This window comes from Mandrillus leucophaeus, unplaced genomic scaffold (assembly GCF_000951045.1).
Source record: "Mandrillus leucophaeus isolate KB7577 unplaced genomic scaffold, Mleu.le_1.0 Scaffold193, whole genome shotgun sequence".
Taxonomy (NCBI): Eukaryota; Metazoa; Chordata; class Mammalia; order Primates; family Cercopithecidae; genus Mandrillus; species Mandrillus leucophaeus.
Genome location: NW_012101954.1, coordinates 3,082,514 through 3,106,558, shown reverse-complemented (window position 1 = coordinate 3,106,558; position 24,045 = coordinate 3,082,514). Strand labels below are relative to the sequence as shown.

At 37.9% G+C, this 24,045-nt stretch overlaps 1 protein-coding gene across 1 annotated transcript in view; it reads right to left on the bottom strand.

Annotated features, from left to right (window-relative positions):
* Positions 1–24,045, bottom strand: part of CHD2 (chromodomain helicase DNA binding protein 2) — a 148,903-nt gene that overhangs the window by 59,865 nt on the left and 64,993 nt on the right. Inside the window, exons 17-26 of the mRNA XM_011978381.1 lie at positions 18,198–18,386; positions 13,755–13,917; positions 13,267–13,419; positions 11,058–11,129; positions 7,670–7,819; positions 6,764–6,912; positions 5,168–5,264; positions 4,621–4,713; positions 1,583–1,753; positions 411–586 (exon numbers count right to left, since the gene is read on the bottom strand). Coding sequence (XP_011833771.1) covers positions 411–586; positions 1,583–1,753; positions 4,621–4,713; positions 5,168–5,264; positions 6,764–6,912; positions 7,670–7,819; positions 11,058–11,129; positions 13,267–13,419; positions 13,755–13,917; positions 18,198–18,386 — 1,413 coding nt within the window. The remainder of the gene's footprint in view (positions 1–410; positions 587–1,582; positions 1,754–4,620; positions 4,714–5,167; positions 5,265–6,763; positions 6,913–7,669; positions 7,820–11,057; positions 11,130–13,266; positions 13,420–13,754; positions 13,918–18,197; positions 18,387–24,045) is intronic.

Genomic DNA, 24,045 nt, shown 5'->3' with positions numbered 1-24,045 from the left:
TATCAGTACTAAAACGGGGTGGGACTGGGATTGTGGGGGAAGGGAGAGGTAGTGAGGGTAGACATATTTGTACCATTTTTATTTTTGACATTTTTTTATATACAGATATATAAGTCTGTATATATATGTATGTCAATTATGTTTCCCCCAGCTGAACTTTGTGAAAATGTTCTGAATAACCAGAGAGTAAGAGAAACAGAGAGATGAACAACAAATAAAAGTGATCTCAACAGAAAGAAACCTTGGAGAAAGAAGAATAATCCTAAAGATCTGGGACAGGACCCAGCTTCTCTTGCCTTTTTTGTAGTATAAGCCTCTGCCTACCCTGTCACAATGTCCAGGATCCAGTCAACCCAAGACTTACAGTATGCATTTCCAAACAAGCTCAGTGAAACAGAGCCTCCACCAACCTTCGGATCTCTGCATCAGTAAATCCCTCCACGAGGTCCTTCCGCACACTCCTGGGACGCCCTCTGCGCTTTGGCTTCTTGTCATCATCAGAGTCTTCCGTCTCACTCTCAGAAGCAGAGGATCTCTGGGCCTGCCTCTTAGACTCAGTGTCAGAGTCACTGTCATTTGTCTGAGCCTGAGAAAGATTGAGGCAGTCACACTGTAACAAGTGCGAAGTTCAAGTGGTGAAAGGACTAAGAGAAGGCCATCTTAATTCTTTAGTACTCAGAACTTCTCATCACATCAGAAAAGTCAATTTTCCTTTGACAAATAAGGGGACAGAGGTCTTGGAGAAATACCCACTTAGGATAGTCATACTTTCAGAGACATTGAAATACAATGACAAGTGAACTGGATTAAAAATATTTGGATATTTTTACAATATCCCATCATAAAACAGGTTCATGTTTACTTCTTTGGGCAAGTAATTTTACTCTTTGTGCCTTTCTCATTTGAAAAATGAAGACAACAGTAGCTATAACATACGGTTTTTAGTAAGTTAAAGCTCTCAGAAGTGTGCCTAGCACACTGTAAGGGCTCAATAAATGGTAGCTAGTGTTACCTCATACTGATTTACTGTAACCTTGAACAAATCTGTGTCTATTATCTCCAACAAAATGGGTAACAAAACTTGTTCTACCTATTTCAATGTTGTTACAAAAATAAAATTAGATAGTGTCTGTGATGGAGCTTTGTGAACTCTGAGGTTGGTATGTGTTTCTTATTTATAGTTACATAATCCTTTAGTATTTATAGCAAGTGCTGTGAACTGTTATGGACAAACAGAGGTTTGACTTTCTGAAAGTTGAAGGTAGTGGCAATTAGAGCCAAATTGTGAGAACTACCGGTTCTAATCTCAAAGGCAAAATGCAAACTTCTGGAAATTTCATATCCTGTTTATCAGCTTCACAAAGAGCCAATCTGCAAAGACCAAATCCGACGTCTCATGGGTGTGCTCATGAGCTCTGCAGATTTCTCCACTTTACTTTGTTAAGTTTCCTACAGTGTCAACTCTGCTCTTGAAGCCTCTGTGTCAGGGGAACAATGCAAGGCCTCTTCTTTGAATAATCAACACTTCTGTAGCCTTCACAACATAAGAAGTAATTTCACATCTTTCATCTCACTTGATCACCTTTTTAGTGGAACTCCGAATTCGAGGCAGCATATAAATTTCTTCTAGCTCCTTCTGCCGCTCTTCCTCCTCTACTTTTTTCCTTTGTTCCTCTGGAATGATCTCATCCCAGTCCTTGTGAGGACGCTCTTCCAGCTCTTCTTCATCTTCCATTGTTGCAAAGTTGGCAACCTTAAAACAGACAACCCATTGTCTGACTGACATTTCCCTATTTCTAAACACCATCTGCTAAAACAACAATTTATCCAGTGTTTTTAATCTAAGTAGACACTGTGAATAATAAGACTTTTGTGATATTACATAATCAGATAATCAATTTTCTATTAGTTTTTCCTTATTCCCCTCCAAAATCAACTTGTCAAATCCTCAAGTTCATCATATCATAAATTTTACTGAAAAGCAGGGAAACAGCTACAAAGATACAAATTGTTTTTATAAGTTTTACTGAATGAGCTGTTATAAATCATAAAAATGTCCTAATACTAATGATAAAATTTAGATTTACTTAGATACAAAATGCTTAATACCTAACACTCCATGATGAACCTACATTTCTAAGTTGTATAGAGTTCATTTGAAACAATGCATAACTCAAAGCACTCATTATCTCTAGCCAACTGGTTGCCTTATTCATTTTTATCAAAAATATGAAAGTTAAAGACGTGTGGTGATTTCATATGCTCACAAGTGCACTTTAGTCTTAGGAAATAAAATGAAAACATAAAACGGAAAACATTTAAATCTGGAAGAATATTCTCTTCATTTCATATCAAATATTATTTAATATCTGATATGCATCTGTACTAAAACAGTATGTAACCCAGAAAGAAAGCCATCTAAGTGTATCCATTTCAAAGTACCAGACGAGGGGTACACAGAAACATCTACCACTTCTGGACAGCCTCTGGGCAGTGGCAGGCAGCCTCCAGCCTGGCTCCGCATTCTTCTTATTCCTTCCCTCCTAGCCTTTGAGACAGTCATAAAGTGTAAATGAGCTTCTGGAGACTCCATTCCTTAAAGTCATTTGGAGCTGACAGTGAAGTCAAGTTAAGACTCTCACTTTATGACTTTTGGCTAAAATTAACTAAAATTAAGATTGATGTAAATAAATATGCACATATGTTAGTGGTTCATGCAGTAAGAAATTTAACCTTTCCAAAAGGGACATAGTGGTTAAAGGCCAGACTCTGGCCCTTAACTTAAAATAGTGCTTGAAACACAGTAAGAGTTAACACAAGTGCAGGTTTTTATTGCTGAAGAAAGGAGCAGGAGTCACAGAGGTGGAACTGAACTGAAACAGTGCAATGGACTGAATGTTTATATTCTTCCCAAAAGTCATATGATGAAATCCTAACTCCCAATGTAAGGTGTTAACAGGTCATGAGGGTAGAGCCTTCATAATAGGATTACTGCCCTTATAAAAGGGACCCCCAGAGAGCTCTCCAGCTTCTCTCTCTCTAGCATGTGAAGGTAAGAAAACTCAGCAGTCTGCAACCTGACAGCCTCCACCAGAACCTGACCATGTTGGCACCCTGATCTCAAACTTCAAATCTTCAGAACTGTGAGAAATACATTTCTATTGTTTATAAACCACCCAGTATATAGTACTTTATTGCAAGAGCCCAAACTGACTATGACAAACACTAATAATTCACCTTCACCCTTCTCTACCCCATCCCTCTGCATCCTGACACATTAATCTAGGGCTGTTTGGCCCATTCAACTCCATCCTTGTTCTTCCATTGAAACAACTTCTACCAGTGGCCAGCTTTGGAGCTAATCACACAATATTGCTTCCTTCCAAACACTTCACACAGTTTCCCGAATCCTAATATGCATGTTGCACTTAGCCATCATTGCAATCATCAGGTCTCTCTTGCTTCTCTACCTCCATGCAATCAACCCATGGTCAATCCTTCCTACCATGCTGTCACATGAATCTTGGAAACCTTTGCCATTTTGACTTTCCTGTGCCTTGCAAGCCAATCTCCCACCTTGGGATAGCCAACTGATCCAATTTCTCTGACCTCAAAAGTATTGCTGGTGAAAGTCATACGACCCTGCTGACTGGCTCCACAGCAAAGCTGTATCATCTCAATTCAGCTGAACTCCCTATCAAGTTCCTCCCAACAACTCCCTGCCTCATCCATGGTTGTCCCAAATCTTTTCCACTTCTCAAGCAAACACCTCACTTACTTAACTCGTCATTAAGAGCATAAATTAAACTCCCACAGCAACTCTTTCCTCCTCTTCCCTGAAGTGTACTTGTCCTTTTTCTTCCCAATGCCAAGTCTTCCATCTGTGCTTTTGACTGTATCCTTTCCAGTCTCCCCTGTGGCAATGTGCCATCAAATCATTTCTTTCCTGAGAACCTTCAATATCTCCCTATACTCAAGTTCTTTTCGCAAACTAGAAACATGGTAACATCTTTCAAAAACCTTGTCTTGCTTCAATCTTCTAGCCATATAATTTAGAGTCCCTGTACTCTTCTAAGCTTTTTAATAACGTTGATACTCTGTGCTGCCAACTCCTATCATCTGGTGCCCAGCTTCTGTGTTTAGTCCTCATTTCATGTAATTTTCTGTTATATGAGACACCACTGACACCTCTTTCTCTCACTTACCAAACAAACAAAAAACTAAAATCTCACCAAGTCATCAGAGCCTTCTAATTGTCATCTACTCTTTTCCTATCTTTGACCTCTCTTTGGCATCTGATCTACTAACGTGTCTTGCAATGCTCCACACGTCCTGGTTCTATACTCTGTCCTGGCTTTCTACCTAGCCCTCTCTTCAGTGATTTCTTTTCCTCCACACACTGACTCTACACAGGATAGCCCACTTCAGCGGTTACCTTTGTGGGGAGGACTGCAGAACCTACATTCACAACATACTTACAATTCAGAGAACGATATTGAGGATATGACTCAATTCAGGTAAAGAGAAAAGCAGAGTGCCTAGCACAAAGAAAGTGTTCACAAACATTAGTATCATTAATGAATCAATGCTGAGAACTCTCTCCCACAAAGATCTTCATACCTTGAACTGTGAGAGAAGCTCATCTGTTGCACTTGTTGACACTTCATTCTCTCTCGTTTCAGCCAACCGCAAAATTTCATCTATATCCATTTCCTAAAAGAACAAAAGCCAACACAAATAGAATAAAATGGCAACAGAGGAGTTGCCTAGTTGCCCAGAAATTATTAGTATTTACTGAAAATGTTTGATGCAAATAAACCAACTCTCCTTTCTGATAATTCATTTACTTTCAGTTTCAACTCTAAATCCTTTACATCTAATGTCTCAAACTATTATTTATACAAATGACAAGGTGAAATTTCAAAAATTATAACAAACAGAAATGTGAGAAAAAAATCACCCCAAAAAAGTATCCTCAAATGCTTTATTAATTCCTTCCTACTCAATTCAGTAAGAACTATGAGAGTCCTATGAAAGAAAAACACACTGTCCTTCAAGTAATTACCTTTTCTTTAGAAAAGCCTCTAACAGTATCTTCTTACAGAAAATTTAGACTCTCACAGATCATACTTCTCAAAAAAATTTCCCTTTCCTCATTGTTAATTACCTGTGGTTCTGATTCCTCCCCTTCCAGTTCTTTGAAGAGATCTTCTGCTCCAAATTTCAAAATAGCTGTCAGCTCTTCTTTATTAAAAGGATTTGAGCTGTGGAAGTAAAATGTAGTTGGGAGAAACATCAAATAACCTCTAAAGCGTTCTACATCAGAATAACTATCCTTCAGAAAGAGGTCAAATAACTGTTGAAAATATAAACTCTGCCTCAAGAAAAATGATTTCTCAACCATCTCATTTTCTATCTACAGGATGAGTCTGTGATGGTAACCCTAAACCACCAGAATAGAAAATTAGTTACAGTCCTACTGGCTTACCTATTGTATGGGTAAGCCAGAAAGGTGACTAGCAATGTCACAGAATGGAGCTCTTTCCTTTGCGCTTTGACTCAGAAAGTTACAATTCACCAAGAATTTTCAACCTTCTCAACTCCGGTCCAAAATAAAAGAGCTAGGCTTTTCTCATCTAGGTTCCTCTTAAACAGAAAACTATCTGAAAACATTCTATTTAGGAAGGGCTAATTTGAATACATCTTTAACATAGCTGCAGCCGGGCGAAATGGCTCATACCTATAATCCCAGCACTTTGAGGGGCTGAGGTGGGCCTATCACTTGAGGTCAGGAGTTCGAGACCAGTCTGGCCAACATGGAAACAACCTGTCTCTACTAGAAAAAAAAAAATTAGCTGGGTGTGCTGGTGCAAAACTGTAGTCCCAGCTACTTGGGAGGCTGAGGAATAAGAATCACTTCAACCTAGGAGGCAGAGGTTGCAATGAGCCAAAGTCGTGCCAGTGCACTCCAACCTGGGCAACGAAGTAAGACTCCATCTCAAAAACAAACAAAAAACATAGCTGCAACACCGCCACAAAAGACACTCAACAATCTGCTCAAAATGTAAAATTATATTATTATTTATTACTATTATTATTATTATTATTATTATTCTGAGACGGAGTCTCACTCTGTTGCCCAGGCTGGAGTGCAGTGGCACGATCTCGGCTCATAACAAGCTCCACTTCCCGGGTTCACGCCATTCTCCTGCCTCAGACCCCCGAGTAGCTGGGACTACAGGCGCCCGCCACCATGCCTGGCTAATTAAACTTTACAGGAGATGTAGTTGTGCCTCTTTCCAAAGCCAATTAAAACTTCATTACTTTCTTTTTATACCCTTCTGTTTGCAACAGAAAAAAGGACAATCTCCACACAAACATTTTTGCCAATAGTAAAAAAAAATAGCTGCCAATCCAATCTGGATTCTCACTGCAGGAAAGTCAAAGGTGACATTATGCTGGGCTGACACCCAACACACAGCTCCACTGCTGTTGCTGTGTCATATGTCACATGTGCAGCCAAAAGCAAAGGCAAGGGAGATGGCAAGAAAGAGAGGAAAACACATAAGCAGGGGGGTGATGGGCAAAAAAAGGAACCAAGAAACTCAAATAAAGTGAAAATGCCATCCTATTTGTGGTTCTGGCCTGGCATCTTCCAGGTAATGAATAGACACTAACGTCTGTGGTACAGAATCCTATTATATCCAACGGTGATGTAAAATCAATTTGATTCTGCCTACCTCCCAATCTTTCTGGCACTTACTTGGACCTTCCCGAGTTGTTTTCCAGGATCGTCCGGCCAGTGGTGTCCATGCGCTGAATCACCAGATGATCCAATACCATCTTCTTTTTGGCCCGTTCTATGATCTCCTCCTCCACAGTCCCCTTTGTAACTAAGCGGTAAATATTTACCTGTAGGAAAAGTAACTGTTATGCTTATGCCTGAACCCTCCCGTCAAAAAAAAAAAAAAAAAAAGGAGAGAGAGAGAAAGATTACCTCTGTCAAAAATCAAGAGGGGATAATTTTAACAGAATCAATTCTCTAATCATAAAAGACTGTAAGCTATCCAAGCAGGCAGCTTAAGTAGATGCAGTATTTATACTATGTGCAGCAGGTTACAGTCTTAAATAAAATTGCCTCTAAAGATTTGTTGTTATGGCCTGTTCCATCAATACAAATCGTGCTTCACTGATGGAAAGTTTCACAAAAACACAGTATTTGGCCAAGAATGAAACTTACAAGTTATCCAATACAGAACAGACTTTAAGATTCACAAACAAAAAAGTGTGTGGTTTTCCAAAGTACCTTTAAAGCTAACACTGTCATGTGTAATAAAAACAGACCGTCTTAAACAATAGGATATTTAACTTTTCCACACTAGAGAAAAGGTTCAGTTCTAAGTCTATTCATTTTATAACTCTCTCAAGATAAACACACAGAAGGTCGCTGACATCGTACTTTTCAAACAGAGAAAAAGAAATGTTCCTTAATAGGTTCATCTTGGACCCAAAGACAACATCTCTGTGCTAGTTAACAAACAGAAATCAATGCTTCAGGGGAAATAAAGGCAAAACAGGGAAAAAGCATTTTGTTAACGTCCTGAAAGGGCTGAACAAGCCCCCTGGCCCCCCACTCTAAAGCAATTTCCAGAAGTCTCTTTATACTGACCTGCTTCTTCTGACCAATTCTATGCGCTCGGGCTTGTGCCTGCAAGTCATTCTGGGGGTTCCAGTCAGAGTCAAAGATGACGACTGTGTCCGCTGAAGCCAAATTGATTCCCAGGCCACCAGCCCTTGTCGAGAGCAGGAAACAGAAGTCCTGTACACAATGCAATATACTACTTTATGCAGTGGCCTTCTCAGAAACAGTTTCACAGTCCAATAAGCCCTTATACCTGGAAACCCCTGCAGGTGTGAAGAAAAGTGAGATATGATGGACAAACTTTATGGAGGCTAAAAGAATGTCAGGGACTTGATGGTAGAATGAATTTTCATTTGATTAAGAGGCAAAGTCAGTGCCATGAACAGGAGTAAAGTAGAATCTAATAAGGCAATGGGAGCGAGAGAAATAGTGTTACCTCCCGGCTACAACTAATATACAAGAAGTTAACAGCAACAATAATAAAAACAGACAAACAATTATCATGGAGATCTTTAACTCCAGGAAGTCACCTGTACAATTATTTTTAGGGAAAAGGTAGATTATGCCATGTAAGTCAGTTAGTATAAACAGAGATAATTTATTATATAAATATTTATGTTTGTTAGGCTGGTGAGAAATATAGAAACACCGCACTAAATAGATTATATATGGGAAGTGCTGAGAAGCACAAGATCCTCAATTACCATAAAACATGCCAAAATTATAAAAAAATCAAAACAGGTTTGGCTGGAGAGCGATGTGTGGAACCCCCCAGTAATGACAGTAGAGACTGGGCAGGCACAGCACACCTGCCTGCGTCTGAGTGCTCAGAAAAATATGGGGGCAGGAGAAAAAGAATAAAATATATAAGCCGGGGGGAAAAGGTGAAATATTTCTATTTTCAGGGAATTTAATCATATACGTCAAAAGATGCCTTTGTGGCAGAGAAGTAGCACTGAAAAACTGGTAGTCCTGCGTTCTGTCTTGATAAATGGTTATATTTAGCATACACATAGAGATGCAATGAAAAGGTCTCCATGTTTTAATAGTCACATTCAACAACACTATGCCATAGAAATAAAAATGGAGACAACTGCCTCAAAAGATTTTTAAACAATTCCAATAAAGAAGTGATCAAAAGGTGTGTCTAGGCACATAATCTGTGATTCTTAGGAGAAATATTAAGCACTACCACATTCCAAAGAGAAGCCTAAAGATAAACAGTGGACAGTTTAAGATGAGATATCTAAAACAGATGAAATCTGGAGTTAAAATGATCATATCAACCAATAATCTGCTATATCACTCTTTAGCAAGGATAAAGTGGATTATAATATGTTGTTTGCATCTATGATCAAGTCAACAAAGGTTAAAAAATTATAAAACTCAATGCCACTAAGGGTAAGGTGGTTAAATAAATAAATGGTACAAGCATAAGAAAAATTTAGAAATGTAAAAAAAAAAAAAATTTTTTTTTGAGACAGGGTCTCATTCTGTCACCCAGGTTGGAGTGCAGTGGGGCAATCCTAGCTCACTGCAGCCTCAAACTCCTGGTCTCAAGGGATCCTCCTGCCTCAGTCTCCTGAATAGCTAGAACTACAAGCACACAACACCATGCACGGCTCATTTTTCATTTTTTGTAGAGACAGGGTCTTGCTATGGGCCTAGAAATTAAGTTTTGTAAAATCTTTAATAACATGGGGACTTTTTTTTTTTTTTGGTAGAGACAGGTCTATCTCGACCAGGCTGGTCTCAAACTCCTGGTCTCAAGTGATCCTCCCCCATCTTGGCCTCCCAAAGTGCTAAGATTACAGGTGTGAGCCACCATGCACCTAGCCGCAAAGTATAATTTTGAAGGGAACAAAACTATATGCAACATGATCCGAATTAGGTAAACATATAAATGGTTCCATTTAGTAGGAAGGGAAATATACCCCCCAAAGACGTGAACAGCAAATTGTGTCTAGAATGAGGGTTTTTGTACAATTATTTTTTTCTTTGTACTCTTTACCATCTTCCCAATATTCTAAGTAAGCATATAATATTTGCCCCATTTAGTTTTTTAAAGGAATTTTTTAAATACTGCAGAAATGGTAGAGAACTTGTGTTCTATACAGCCATTATAGTGAGTGGGAATCAACTGAGAGCTATGCAAAAAGCAACTTTTTTTCCCCTGAGACAGGGAAATATGAAACATTCAACTCATACTATTTTTTAACCTAGGAGTGGAGAACACAAAATCAATTTCAGCCAACACTGTATGATAAAAATAGCAGACATTTAGAGCGCTTACTATGCGCTGGGCAATGTGATCGGTGCTTTATGTTGATTACTAAATTTAATTCTCACAGCAATATTATGAAGTGGGGTATCGGAATCATCGTGATTTTACACTTGAGGAAACAAGGAGCAAGGAAAGGAGGAATGGGAATTAGTTGATGACCGATGTCTTTAATTATTCCATTCCTCTTATCCTTAATGAATCAGAGCCTTGGCTCTGAATAGATTAATGCCCAAAGCCCCTCAAGAAATAAATGTTTAGGCTACAGAAGTAGCCAGAATACTAGTCTAACTAGGATTTCTATACTCTAAAGGCAGACAGCAGAGCATTCTGAAGTAACAGGAACAGGCATCAAGAGTTTTCAAAGCCCTTCAGAAAGCTAAGTCTGTTCTATCTATTTAAAAAAAAAAAAAAAAAAACGTGGCTCAGGCTCTAGAAATTAGCATTCTCTGTGAAACACTTCTACTTCAAGTTGTCTCCACTGCTTCTTTTATCTCTACACATGATTACAGTTTTATTTACACCAGAACTCTTCTCTTCCACTTCTCTCAAATCCCATGGCATTTGATGATTTGATATGCACAAACTACAATGTTGTCATACCTTCTATTTCATTCTAAGTAGCTCTTCTATATGTGCCCCCCCAAACAAAATACTTCATAATGCCAAATCCAAGCTCAACACTGATTGTAAAATGTTGCTGTTAGCAAGAGCAAGAACATTAAGCCACACTATATTACAAGTCCAACAAATTCGAGATATGGCAAATATATTTTTCAGGACTTAGTCACCAAAAGAGTACAGAGATCAGAACCTTCTAATATTAATTCTATTGCCCAACCCTCCCCTACTCCTGCCTTACTGCTCTTCCAGGCCCAAGGATTTGGTATCTAGAAGCTACCAGGAGAACCACTCTGTTGTCAACCCAGAACAGGGGAGATAAATAAGCACATAGTTATTTTTCTGGAGTGACAACAAAATACCATATTTTATATGAGAGATTTCTTATTTTCTTCTCAAGGCAAAAGAATTGCACTATAAATTGTTTCTGAAACAGAATACATTAAGCTAGACAGACTTTCTCCTTGATGCAGAGCCCAAGTTGCTCAAATAACAAAGCCATGCATAGTATACCTCAGACCCATCTGCATTGAAGTGGTCCAGTGCCTGTTTTCGGATTTCTCCCTTGATGGAACCATCCAGACGCTGTAAAAATAAACCACAAGAAAACTGTAAGATAGGAAGATCAGCTACACTCAGAATAGAACAGCAGACTTGGAACCTTTATCACCTGAACACCCACTGAGTAAAAATAACTGGAATGCACTGGCAAAGCGCTATGAAGAAGCTGTGCTTAAGAAGCACACCCTACTTGACCTGAGCTCTCTAGTTACAGACTCAAGGTTACAAGCTTCTGATTCAAAGGGCTGTCTAGGTTTAGCCAAGGATCAGAAGGGCTGCCAGGACCTAAAAGAAAAAAGATGAAAACCCAACCTGTGCTTGAAGGCTGGGTTTACTTCTGTTTCTGTAGAAACTGCGGAGATTAGGAAATAGGACCACTGGTCACTCAATAATAAGCTCCTGGAGAAAAATGATGCTTCTTAGCTAATGTGGCCAAAACTATCACTTAAAGTGTCATGCAAACAAAAAAATTACTTATGTAATAATTTTGTTTGAAAAACATTTTGCTGAATCATTGAAAATGCTATAATTGATCATACATCCCAGCTCTGCCAAAAATTACACTCTGAAATCATAGGAAAGTGTTCAAGCAGCTAAACTACACGTGAATTCAGGAGAGCCCCTGGCATTTATTAGCATACATAATTCCTTTATTAGAACATATGTCAGTTCTACATGCAAAACAATGTCACCATAGAGAAACCATTAACACGTAAAATACTAAATAATTATCACCTATATGCTGTACATTTTATAAAGCATTTCTCACTCTTTAAAATCATTTTCACCTTTCATTCCCTCACAATCACCACTTGAGATGAACAAAATACTTCATTTTACAGAAGGCAAAACTAACCTGAAAGGTGACTTGACTGGCAGCAGACTCTGTGGAAGGGCATACATCCCCAGAACTCTGCCCACCAGACCTAACTCAAGCCAACTCACAGGTGAGGAGCCCCTTACTTCTTTCTCACTGACTACTTACTCAGAGCCTTAAACCAAAGATATATTTAATGGGAGATTCAGAGCCTTTACTTGAAATCAGAAAACCTAATGCCCCCTTTTAATATACCCACTAGTAGAGGACATTAATTATCTAAAAGTCACTGACCAAGCTTATCTATTCCATAGAAAGAAAAACGATGCATTCTTGATTTACTTGGTATCACAGGATTTCCTAGGAATGAAAGCTCCTAGGGATTCGATTCACTGACAGAGATTGACTTTTGCAATAGGCTGTTTCTTGATAACAACCACAGCCTTAAGCTATGTTCTAAGACAGCAACTGAAAGACCACATAAGATATTATGGATATAACAATGCCTTTCAGGATATTTTGAAAGACAATCTGATAGTCTTAAAGGTGGGCCTTCTTAGGAGATAATCACTGGCTCCAAGTTTCTACAATCCCAGCATAATTATGTGAGTTGGTAGAAGAGTTCATCCATTCAAAGTTTAAAAAAAATGTAATAAATCTTAAAATCTACGCACTATAAACATATGCCAAGAGACAAGGTAAATTGCATATATGTCTATATGTCTATAAACAGATCAGAGAAAAAGTTTCTACTAGATTATATACACCTAGAAAAATGTCATTATGCGGAAGAAACTTTTTCCCCGTAGGAGATAACTGTGTGAAGATAATAACTCCAGTTAAAAAAACTCCACAGAAGAAAGAGGAAGCCATCATCACTTACTTCAGGGACTAGCAAAGTTTTAAGTACCAGTGTTCTATTATGTTCCCAGCCTCACAGCCAGGGTCAGCTTTTGGGGTGAACATCTGATACTGCCCTCCTTCTAGGATTTGGGCTTCTGGAATTGAGCTCGCACTTATTTCCTCTCTACTTTTACCACACACATGTAGTAAGATGCTATCTGACATCCTTTTTTTCCTTGCCCAATCTGACTTTGTCTAATCCTCCCCGCCCACCTTCGAAGAAAGAATGGTCTCCTCATGACCACTTTCATATGGTAGCCTAAAGACATGAAAGTAAAAATTAAGACACTCCTGGAACCTTAACCTTAATTTTTTTGAAACAAGAAAACTCTTACTTCCTACTTTAACAAGCAAAGCATACAATCCAATGTAAGAAGGTTGGGGAAGGGAGGCGGGGAGAGAGATTGATTCCCCCCACCACAATTACTGAAATCACCTTACCTGGAAAGGATAATGTTTAATAGTTAGGTATTCAGCCAGGATATCCAACATTCTCACCATCTGAGAGAAGATAAGCACTCGATTCCCCCTTTCTCGAAGTCTTGTCAACAGTTTGTCTAATAAAATCAGCTTCCCACTGCTCCTTATGAGGGACTGAAGATTTAAAAGACATTCCAATAATTACATTGAAACACAAATTTTAATCTTCCCTCATCTCTAAAAATCCATATTTTAAAAATCATCTTAAAGCTTTCTGAAGCCCTTAGCAACCTGGCTGACCAGGAATTCCCGAAATGTTCTTTTTCCCAATATTTGGGATACCATACTTTCCAAATCATTCTTAAGTTACCTAACTTTTTTCTCCAGTTTTTAAAGCTTCCTTTGATGCTCCCTCTTAGGTCACCAAGCAGGAAACAGAGCATTCTGATGAAAAGCACCTAGAGAAACTAAGTGTTTTTTTGAGAAAGTAATTATGAGGAACTACATACCAAAAGAATCTCCTGTCCATTTTCCCTTTCATTTTCTTCAGGGGGTTTAATCAGATAGCAGTGGTTGCAACATTTTTTCAGTTCCATCACAATATTAAGAAAACCAGACGTGCTGCCTCTTGTTCCTTTGGCAAGAGCCTTGTAATTCCTGGTCAGAATCCACCTGCAAATTAATATGATAATGATACTACTAGATACAAAAAAAGAAAAAAACCAGAAAGTTGTAGGTACCAGAAGAGTATAAGAAAAAGTAGTAGTATTGTGGGGAAAAGAAGAGGCCTAAAAAGGTTTAAGAAGCAAAGAAGAATATTTCCTTTTGTATCTTCTGCCATCTAATCATAATCTTTCACATCTCCAGTCAAAATTAGGAATGTTAAAGATTCTGCTGGATATTTCAACCTCACTGAACACAGGAATATTAGAAGAAAACAACTCTATATACACACAACACACACATGTGCTTTACACATATATAGACACACACACACACATTTTACATATTTACACATACTTTATACATATTTAAGTGTGTGTGTGTACACAAAGGCTGAGAATCCTAAATGTGAAAGTCTAAAATGTTCCAAAATGGCACTCAAAACTTCTGAGTGCCAGTATGACACTCAAAGGAAATTCTCATTAGAGCATTTTACAGTTCTGATTTCCAGATTTGGAATGCTCAACTAGTAAGTATAAAGCAAATATTCCAAAATCTGAAATACTTCTGGTCCCCAAGCATTTCTGATAAGAGACTCAACCTGTGTGTGCATGTGTGAATGGAAAATGACTGTCACTGAAGCACTCTTCACTGAAATATAAAAATTGGAAATAAGCTAACATTATGAGGTTAAATAAATTAAAATATACCATAAAATAGAGGCTATATGTCCATTTTAACATTGTAAAGAAGTATTTTATCTGACAAAATATTTATCAGTATGTTTTCTACCCAAATTTGGAGGAGAAATACAGATATATTCATGTATAACCATGTATAATCCTTAACCATAAACTCCAAAATATTAAAAGTACTTTTTTTTCTGAGTGGTGCAATTTCTTTATCCTTCTCTTAGAAATCACACTTTAGGAATCTATCTCAAGGTCTTCACTGCAGAACTATTTATAAAAGTGGGTAAAACAATCTAAATGCCTACCACAAGGAAACTGGTTGAATAAACCACACTGTATATCCTCAATGGAATATTATGCACTGTAAAGGCCTATCTCTACAAGCTACTATGGGGTGCTCTTCAGCATGCATCATTAGGGAAAAAAGGCAGAGAAACGTGTATATGGTATGCTACCACTTATCTAAGAGAAAGGAGGATATTCAAAGTTAAAATGCATTAACAATTAAAAGTTAAAGGAAGGATAAGCGTTAAAATGTTAAAAAATAATAATTACAGACCAGGTGCGGTGGCTCACAGCTGTAATCCCAGCACTTTGGGAGGCCGAGGGGGGCAGATCACCTGAGGTTGGGAGTTCGAGACTAGCCTGACCAACATGATGAAGCACCATCTCTACTAAAAATACAAAATTAGCTGGGCGTAGTGGTGCATGCCTGTAATCCCAACTACTCAGGAGGCTGAGGCAGGAAAATCGCTTGAACCTGGGAGGCAGAGGTTGAGGTGAGCTGAGATCGAGCAATTGTACTCTAGCCTGGGCAACAAGAGCGAAACTCTATCTCAAAAAATAGTAATAATAATTACCTATGGGGAAAGACGGACGAGAACGGAGGGAAGAGGGAATGAAGCTACATTTCTTTGAACATACCAGGCTTTGTAGCTTTGCCTTTGGAAATCTACAAATATTATAAATAATTTAAAAACAAAATTAAAGCAATCCCTAAAAATAAAAACTACAATGAAATAAATAAATCTATGTATCCATTAGTGGCCTAAATAGACAGAAGAAAAACTATCTTGAGTACTTTAAAACTCTCCCATTGCTTGTGGTATATAACCTTAAAAAGCAAAAAAAATAAGTAAAAACAAAACCTGTAAAAAGAAAATCCTGTTGCAGTGAGCTGAACTCACGCCACTACACTCCAGCCTGGGTGACAGAGTAAGACTCCGTCTCAAAACAAGAAAGAAAACCTTAACCTGTTTCTACTATTCTTATTATTGGTGGTATTATTAGCTTTGTTGTATGTATAGAATGAATCAGCTAGGTGAGGTTGGGAAGTGAGATTTTTAGTATAGCATAATATCAGTAAGATCAAATAAAATATCTGTGGTACTGTTCATCATGTATTTTTACCATTAAAAACAAATTTCCCAATTCTGTCCACTGAAAAATATCTGTCAATAATGTTTGCTGCAGTTGCAAAGAGCACCTAGGGCCCAGTATGTGGTCTCCAAATACCATTTCCTCATCTTTGCCATAGTCCATAAACCATCAGAAAGAGGCCAGTCTTCTGAGGCTCCTTCAGACTCAACAGCCTTGGACTCCAGGGTACTGCGGAACCCGACAGTCTATGAAGTTACACCCAGAAGCAAGGTTTGGTGGCGACGGGCGCTGCTCTACAGTGAAAAGTGCGGAAGGGCCTATGCCTGTGGACAGGGATTGCAGGGAATGCTGGTGGCCCTGAAGTAACTCTGCTCACTTTCTTTGGCTCTCTAGTGCTTTCCGCAATCCTGCATGTTGTGCAGCCTGAAGGCAACAGTATTAGCCAGGACTCTCAAACTGCAAGTGATAAAAACTCAACTAAATCAGTTTAAGCAAACTGGAAGTATCTAGAGTAGGCAGAAAAATCATATGATCAATCAACATCCAAAATAGCATCCACCAACTGACACATTCATGTTGTTACTCAGGTAACACTATTTCCCCTTTTACATTTTATAGTATCAAACTATTTTCAGAGGAAAAACAAAAACAAATATTTCCTAGTAAAAGAGTATGCAGAACTTCTTGGATATATGGCTGACTCTAGTTCTGGGGCAGGAAATGTACAAGACGAATGTGGAACACTTTATCATTCCAGATAGCAAAGAAACTATCAACTACTATTATGGTTATGTCAAAAGGACTCCAAAAACCAACTTGAATAAGTTCCCACTAGCTAAAAATAGGACTGTTAGAGCATGAATATGGATAATAACTGCAACAGAATTAACCATAAATAGGTGTAATTGATGAGTTCATAATTATATCGAAGTAAACCTCACTGGTCAAAACCTTTGAAGAAAAGTAGATCTTCTCCTCTGAAAATGGCGAAAATAAAAAAGAATCTTATTCTGCCTTTCCTATATGAACTGTTCCTCAGCTGACATGGGAAAGTTTCTTTTTATAGAAGTATTCCACCTAATAAACAAGTGAGTGATAAAATTTGAATATCACCCTTTTGTACTATCTAATGAATTAACAGATCTAGGCAATGCTCATCATTAGTCATTAACATCACAAAAAAAAGACATTTATCCTGTGAAAGAACATTCCTCTGCCTCTAAAGTCACACTGAATCTGAGTCTAATCAAGGCTTTACACTTACTTGTGAGTATACAAAAAACACAGTTCAAAGGAAAAGTGGTTTAAAAAAAAAATTTTTTTTAATAGAGATGAGGTGTCACTGTATTGCCCAGGCTGGTCTCAAACTCCTGGGCTCAAGTGATCCTCCTGCCTCAGCCTCCCAAAGTGCTGGGATTATAGGCATGAGCTACCACACCTCGCTGAAAATATTAAAGAATGCCATGGAGCTGCAATCAGCAAAATTCAGATTTTGAGAAAAATCCTCAAAACATAAATTCAGTTTCCTGACTCAAAAAATTTGTAAGGCAAGGAAAAATAAATTAATTAAAATATACTTAAGAGACATACCAACCAATCAAAATGCATGGAGCTTACATCAATCCCAAAACAAGCAAAATGGCACATGCACAAACGGATATATATATATATATATGACAACCAGGAAAATGTAAACACTAGCTAGACATTACAAAACTGTTAAGGAATTATTAAAATTTTTTAGACATAACAACAGTATTGAAATTTTGCTTAATAACAACAAAACGTTGGGAGGCCGAGGCGGGCAGATCACCTGAGGTTGGGAGTTCAAGACCAGCCTGACCAACATGGAGAAATCCTGTCTCTACTAAAAATACAAAAAAACATCAGCTTGGCATAGTGGCGCATCCCTGTAATCCCAGCTACTTGGGAGGCTGAGGCAGGAGAATCGCGAGACTCTGTCTCAAAAAAAAAATATATACATATATATATATATCCTATCTAATAGTTTCATGGTACTGATCTCAATCCCTTTAGGCCTAACCCAAACAAGAACTTACTTATAATACCTGTCTCTTATACACATCTAGATGTGTATAAGAGACAGGCGAGACTCTGTCTCAAAAAAAAAATATATACATATATATATATATCCTATCTAATAGTTTCATGGTACTGATCTCAATCCCTTTAGGCCTAACCCAAACAAGAACTTACTTATAATACTGTTTCTGAAGGGCTGACATCTCCACCCTGAGAATCTGTTCCACTTTAGCAGGAAGGGATTTCTCCACATCTTTTTTGACTCTCCGGAGAAGGAAAGGCTCTAGCACCTTATGAAGACTCTGGTAGCCATTCTCTCTCCCTTTCCCATGGTCTTCTTCAAAATCTTCCCAAAATTCAAACCTAGGGAAGAAATAGTATAGTGTTATTTAGCCACATTGAGGAAAAGAAGAATGGGGGGAAAAAAACTGAAAAAAATGAATCTTTCCCATAAGGAAAGACAAAATTATCAATCACTAGAGCTCTTAAATAGAAAGGAAAACAAAAAGGGGAAAAGCAAAATGAAATCAACTGCATCAGTCTACACTGGATAATACCACGTTTCCAATTCTCAGACTGAATTCAGAGTTTATAAAATATTTCAGTCTATCATGTAACCAACATCATCTAGAACTACCCAGTAACTACTCAAAGCACACGCTCTCTGGTAGGATGGAAGGTCAGACACAGCCGGTGCCAGTACTGCCAATGGACACAACAGCCTCAAGAGAGTCACCGTCATTTTTGAACTCATAAGTAGTCATTTCTTTTTTTTTTTTTTTTTTTTGAGAGAGTCTCGCTCTGTCACCCAGGCTGGAGTGCCTTGGCGCAATCTCGGCTCACTGCAACCTCCACCTCCCACCTCAGCCTCCTGAGTAGCTGGGATTACAGGTGTCACCACCACGCCTGACTAATTTTTGTATTTTTAGTAGAGACAGGGTTTCACCATGTTGGCCAGGCTGGTTTCGAAATCCTGACCTCAAGTGGTCCGCCCAACTCGGCCTCCCAAAGTGCTAGGATTACAGGTGTGAGCCACTATATCCAGCCATACATTTTATCAGGTATTGTTAAGTGAAACAAAATCAGCCTTAGTAACACCTGGTATGGCCTAAAACAATCATCTACAGGAAAGCAGATAACATGATCTTTTTGGGTAGAGATTTAAAGTTGTCATTAAAGCCTACAGCCTGATAAACCTAAGGTAAACTGTATTTTCTCACACTGCTATGCTACTAAGCAAATACTCCAAGAACACAAAATAGGTGAGGAATTAAAACCGATAATTTAAAATGCACAATGAAAACTGAACTATCTCTGGCCGGGCGCAGTGGCTCACACCTGTAATCCCAGCTCTTTAGGAGGCTGAGGCACGCGGAGGCTGAGGCACGCGGATCACCTGAGGTCGGGAGTTCGAGACCAGCCTGGCCAACATGGTGAAACCCCATCTCTACTAAAAACACAAAAATTAGCTGGGCATGGTGGTGAGTGCCTGTAATCCCAGCTACTCGGGAGGCTGAAGCAGGAGAATCACTGGAACCAAGGAGACGAAGGTTGCAGTGAGCCAAGATCATGTCATTGCACTCCAGCCTGGGTGACAGTGAGACTGTCTCAAAAAAAAAAAGAAGAAAAGAAAAGAAAGAAAACCGAACTATCTCAATGCTGGAGATGATACCTCACACACTAAATGTGTGAAGTGACTGGAAATCAGTAGAAGTAGAAATATCACTATATCAGGCTGTTTTCTGAATACCTGAGAGAATTTCAATAAGCTAATTTACCTAACACGTTATAATAAATTAAAACTTCACTAATCTAAAAAATTAAATGTAAAGTTTATTTCCAAGATTTACTTCCTCTCTGTTTTAGGCAACCAATATTTTCACCTGCCTACTGTACTCTTATTATATTAAGGGAGTTAATGAGACACTAGTTCTTGACCTACAAATACTGAGGAGACATAAGTATCATTTATTTGTTTATGAATTGTCTATGGCTGCTTTTCCTCTAAACAGAGAGATGAGTGGGTAACAATGATTGCATGGGCTATGAACCAAAAATATTTATCATCAGATTCTTAATTTGTTTGTTTGTTTGTTTGTTTGTTTTAGAAAGAGTCTCACTCCTGTTGCCCAGGCTGGAGTGCAGTGGTGCGATCTCAGCTCACTGCAAGCTCCGCCTCCTGGGTTGACGCCATTCTCCTGCCTCAGCCTCCCAAGCAGCTGGGACTATAGGCGCCCGCCACTATGCCCGGCTAATTTTTTGTAATTTTAGTAGAGACAGGCTTTCACTGTGTTAGCCAGGATGGTCTCAATCTCCTGACCTCATGATCTGCCTGCCTCAGCCTCCCAAAGTGCTGGGATTACAGGCGTGAGCCACCGTGCCCAGCCTAATATCAGATTCTTTAGAAAAAATCTGCTGCCCTGAAAACAATGAATAATTTATAATATTAGATATAGAAAAGGTATAAGGTCATAGTGGAGATGTATAAAGACACCATGTTACATCTAAAGGTTCCTATTTTGGATATATTCCTGCTATCAACTTCTGTATTTAATATTTGTCTCTCATAGAACTAGAAAAAATTCTGATCTTTATAACTTTCCAAAACATGGAATTTTAGAAAAATAGGTTACTTTAGTGAGGACCAACAAAGAAGGAAATTAAACCAAAGCAGTGAAAATGGTATGCTAAAAGTCACACAGTAAATATGAAAAAGGAAAAATGCAAAAAAAATTAAGAGATTGGCCTAGACCACAGAAACAAAAATTTAAAAAATCATCCCAACACTAAAACACACAATCTCTGAAATACATGCTATCAAACTGAATTGTTTTGTGGGGTAAGTCTGAAGCATATATTTGCATATGATGGTCTTTATAAGCCGAATTTTTCAATCTTGTCATATCTTTTTCTACCCTTAATACCAAGTTCCATGCTTTGCAAACAGTATGTACAAAACGAAGCTACTGATTGATAAGTATTCACAATATGGTTAGTCATCATGTACTCCCTGTCAGAGCCACCCTGCATGAAAGGCACTTAGACTCTATACTAAGGAAACAGAATTTCAGTTGGTTAAAAAGAGGACTAACTTTTGGATTTTGAAACAAAAGCCTGTAACATTTGAGTGGGGAAGTTCAAAAGCTATTTGACTAAACCTAATTCTCTCTTTTATAATAGTTTTTCTTCAGTGGATCCTTTCTTCAAAAGCTCTGTAGAGTCCTAAGGTACCTCAGGAACTTCTGCTAAGGATGAGGCAAAACACTTCACAAGACTATACTTACCCACACAGCAAGCTCAGGCAGAAATAAGGGCAAATCTGAACTACTTAACTAACAGGTTTTCTTTTTATATACACACCTTTGTGAACAATTTTTAAACTTTTTTTGAAAATGACAATGCTTTAAATACAAAATTTTCAAAGAAAAGAAGATCTCTTTCACAGAAAAAAATATGCATCTCTAACTCTAACCTATCATTTCATAATTGATTCAACTGGCCAAAGGAAAATTTTGGAAGAGACTCCCTGAATGATAAAGTAATTGAAAAGTTCCTCTCTCCAATTACGAAAGAAGGATATATGACATTTTTCCCAACATAGCCCATGCTGAGTGGAATGCCACAGCTGCTTAACGGCAGGAAAAAGCTAATTATGACCACTTAGGAGCCAAAATCCCTACCATCCACTTCAGCAGTTAGGTACACAAAAGCAAATCATGGCTAAGTATTCACTGGTAGAAACTACATACCACAATTCTTTTTCTATAAAAACAAACACAGATGTTCCCACTGTGTCTCATAACTCTTACTATGTAGGGTGACTTTACTTCGTCTCAATGGTTTTATGAAGGATGTATTTTTTTCTCTTAGAATTTGAAGTTCAGAGGACACTGGTCTTGGTCAGAGAAGACTTGATATTGATCTTGGTCTATCTACTTATTGACTATGTGATACGGGACACCTTTTAATCATCTAAGCCAGCATATTCTTATTTGCAATATGAAAATAAAGGAAGCCCTTCAGACTAAAAAAAAAAAAGCAATACCCAACAGCAACCTGAAAACACAGGAACAAATGAAGATCACTGAAAATGATCAAATATATGGGTACATGTGAAAGATAGTATACATATATTTTTCTCTTTTCTATATGTCCTTAAAAGACAAACCTGTTTAAAGCAATAATTATATGCTTGTATTCTTGGATTTATAACATAAGGAGGTGAAAATGGAGCTACAGTGGGGTAAAGTTGCCCTATTTCACCAGAATTGAGTCAGTATTAACCTGAAGAAGACTGACACATACAATAATCCCTAGAGCAACCAATTAAAATTTTTTAATAGCAAAAAATTAACAGGAGTTAAAATGACACACTGAAAAGTACTTGCTGAAACAGGAAGGCAATAAAGGAGAAAGTGGAACAAAAAAGATGTAAGACATATGGAAAACAAATAGTAAAATAGCAGAAATCCAACCATATTATTCATTCTGTTAAATGTGAATGAACTAAATATTCCAATCAAAAGGCAAGGATTATTGGCCTGGATAAAAAAGGCACATCCAAGTACCAGTTGTCTATAAGACACATTTTAGACTTACAGAAAGAAATAGGTTGAAAGTAAAATGATGGAAAACAGTATATCATGGACACAAGAATGAGAAGAGACCTAAGGAGCTATAATAAAATCACACAAAATGGATTTACAAAACAATAAATATCATTAGAGGTCAAATGGGACATTCTGGTATTGACTAGAAAAAGGTCAATGCCTCAGGAACATACAATAGTTATGAATGGATACATACCTAACAGAACCCCAAAATATATGAAGCAAAAAATGACAACTCGAAGCCAAAAACTCAACTACAGTTAAAAATCAAAATATTTCATTCTCAATTCAAAGTACAACTAAACTGGCAGTCAGAAAAGATAACAAAAGTCTTGAACACCACCATTAACCACAATGAATGGACATTTACAAAACACTAACCAAACAAAGATAGAATACAGATTATTCTTTATAAGCATTTATGGGACAGTCACCAGGAAAGAAAGCATACTATGACCATTTAATAAGTCATAATAAATTCATTTAAAGCATGTTCTCTAAGACAAAACTGAATTACAAGCCATTTGGAAAATCTCTAAATATATGGAAATTAAACACCATCCTTCTGAAAAACCCATGCTTCAAAGAATAAATCACAGAGAATTTAGAAAATAGATGAAATCAAATGAAAACAAAAACACACAATTATCAATATTTATGGGATGTAGCTAAAGCAGTACATAGGAGTAAACATACCTTTAAACAACTAGAAAAGAAAAAAGTTTTACATCAATAATCTAAACTGTATCTTAAGAGAAAAAGAAAAAATTAAATGAAAAGCAAACAAAGGACAGAAACCTTTGAGAGAGGAAATAAATAGAAAAACAGAGGGGCCGGGCACGGGGACTCATGCCTGTAATCCCAGCACTTTGGGAGGCCAAGGCAGGCAAATCACAAGGTCAGGAGTTCGAGACCAGCCTGGCCAACATGGTGAAACCTCGTCTCTACTAAAAATACAAAAATCAGCCAGGTGTGGTGGCAGCCGCCTATAATCCCAGCTGCTCAGGAGGCTGAGGCAGGAGAATTGCTTGAAACTGGAAGGCAGAGGCTGAGTGAGCCAAGATTGTACCGTGTACTCCAGCCTGGGCAACAAGTGCAAAACTCTGTCTCAAAAGAAAAAAAAAAACAGAGATAGAAACCAATGATGTCAAAAGTTGGTTCTTTGAAAACATCAAAATTAATAAGCCCTTAGCTAGAGCTGACCAAGAAAAAGAGCAAAGGATACAAATTACCATAATCAAAAAATTAACTTTAATCACTATTCATTCTTAAAAGAATCTACCAGGCACAGTGGTTCATGCTTATTATCTCAGCATTTTAGGAGACAGAGGCGGGAGGATCACTTGAGCCCAGAAGTTCGAGATCAGCCTGGACAACTCAGCAAGACCCCATCTCTACAAATCTTAAAAAAT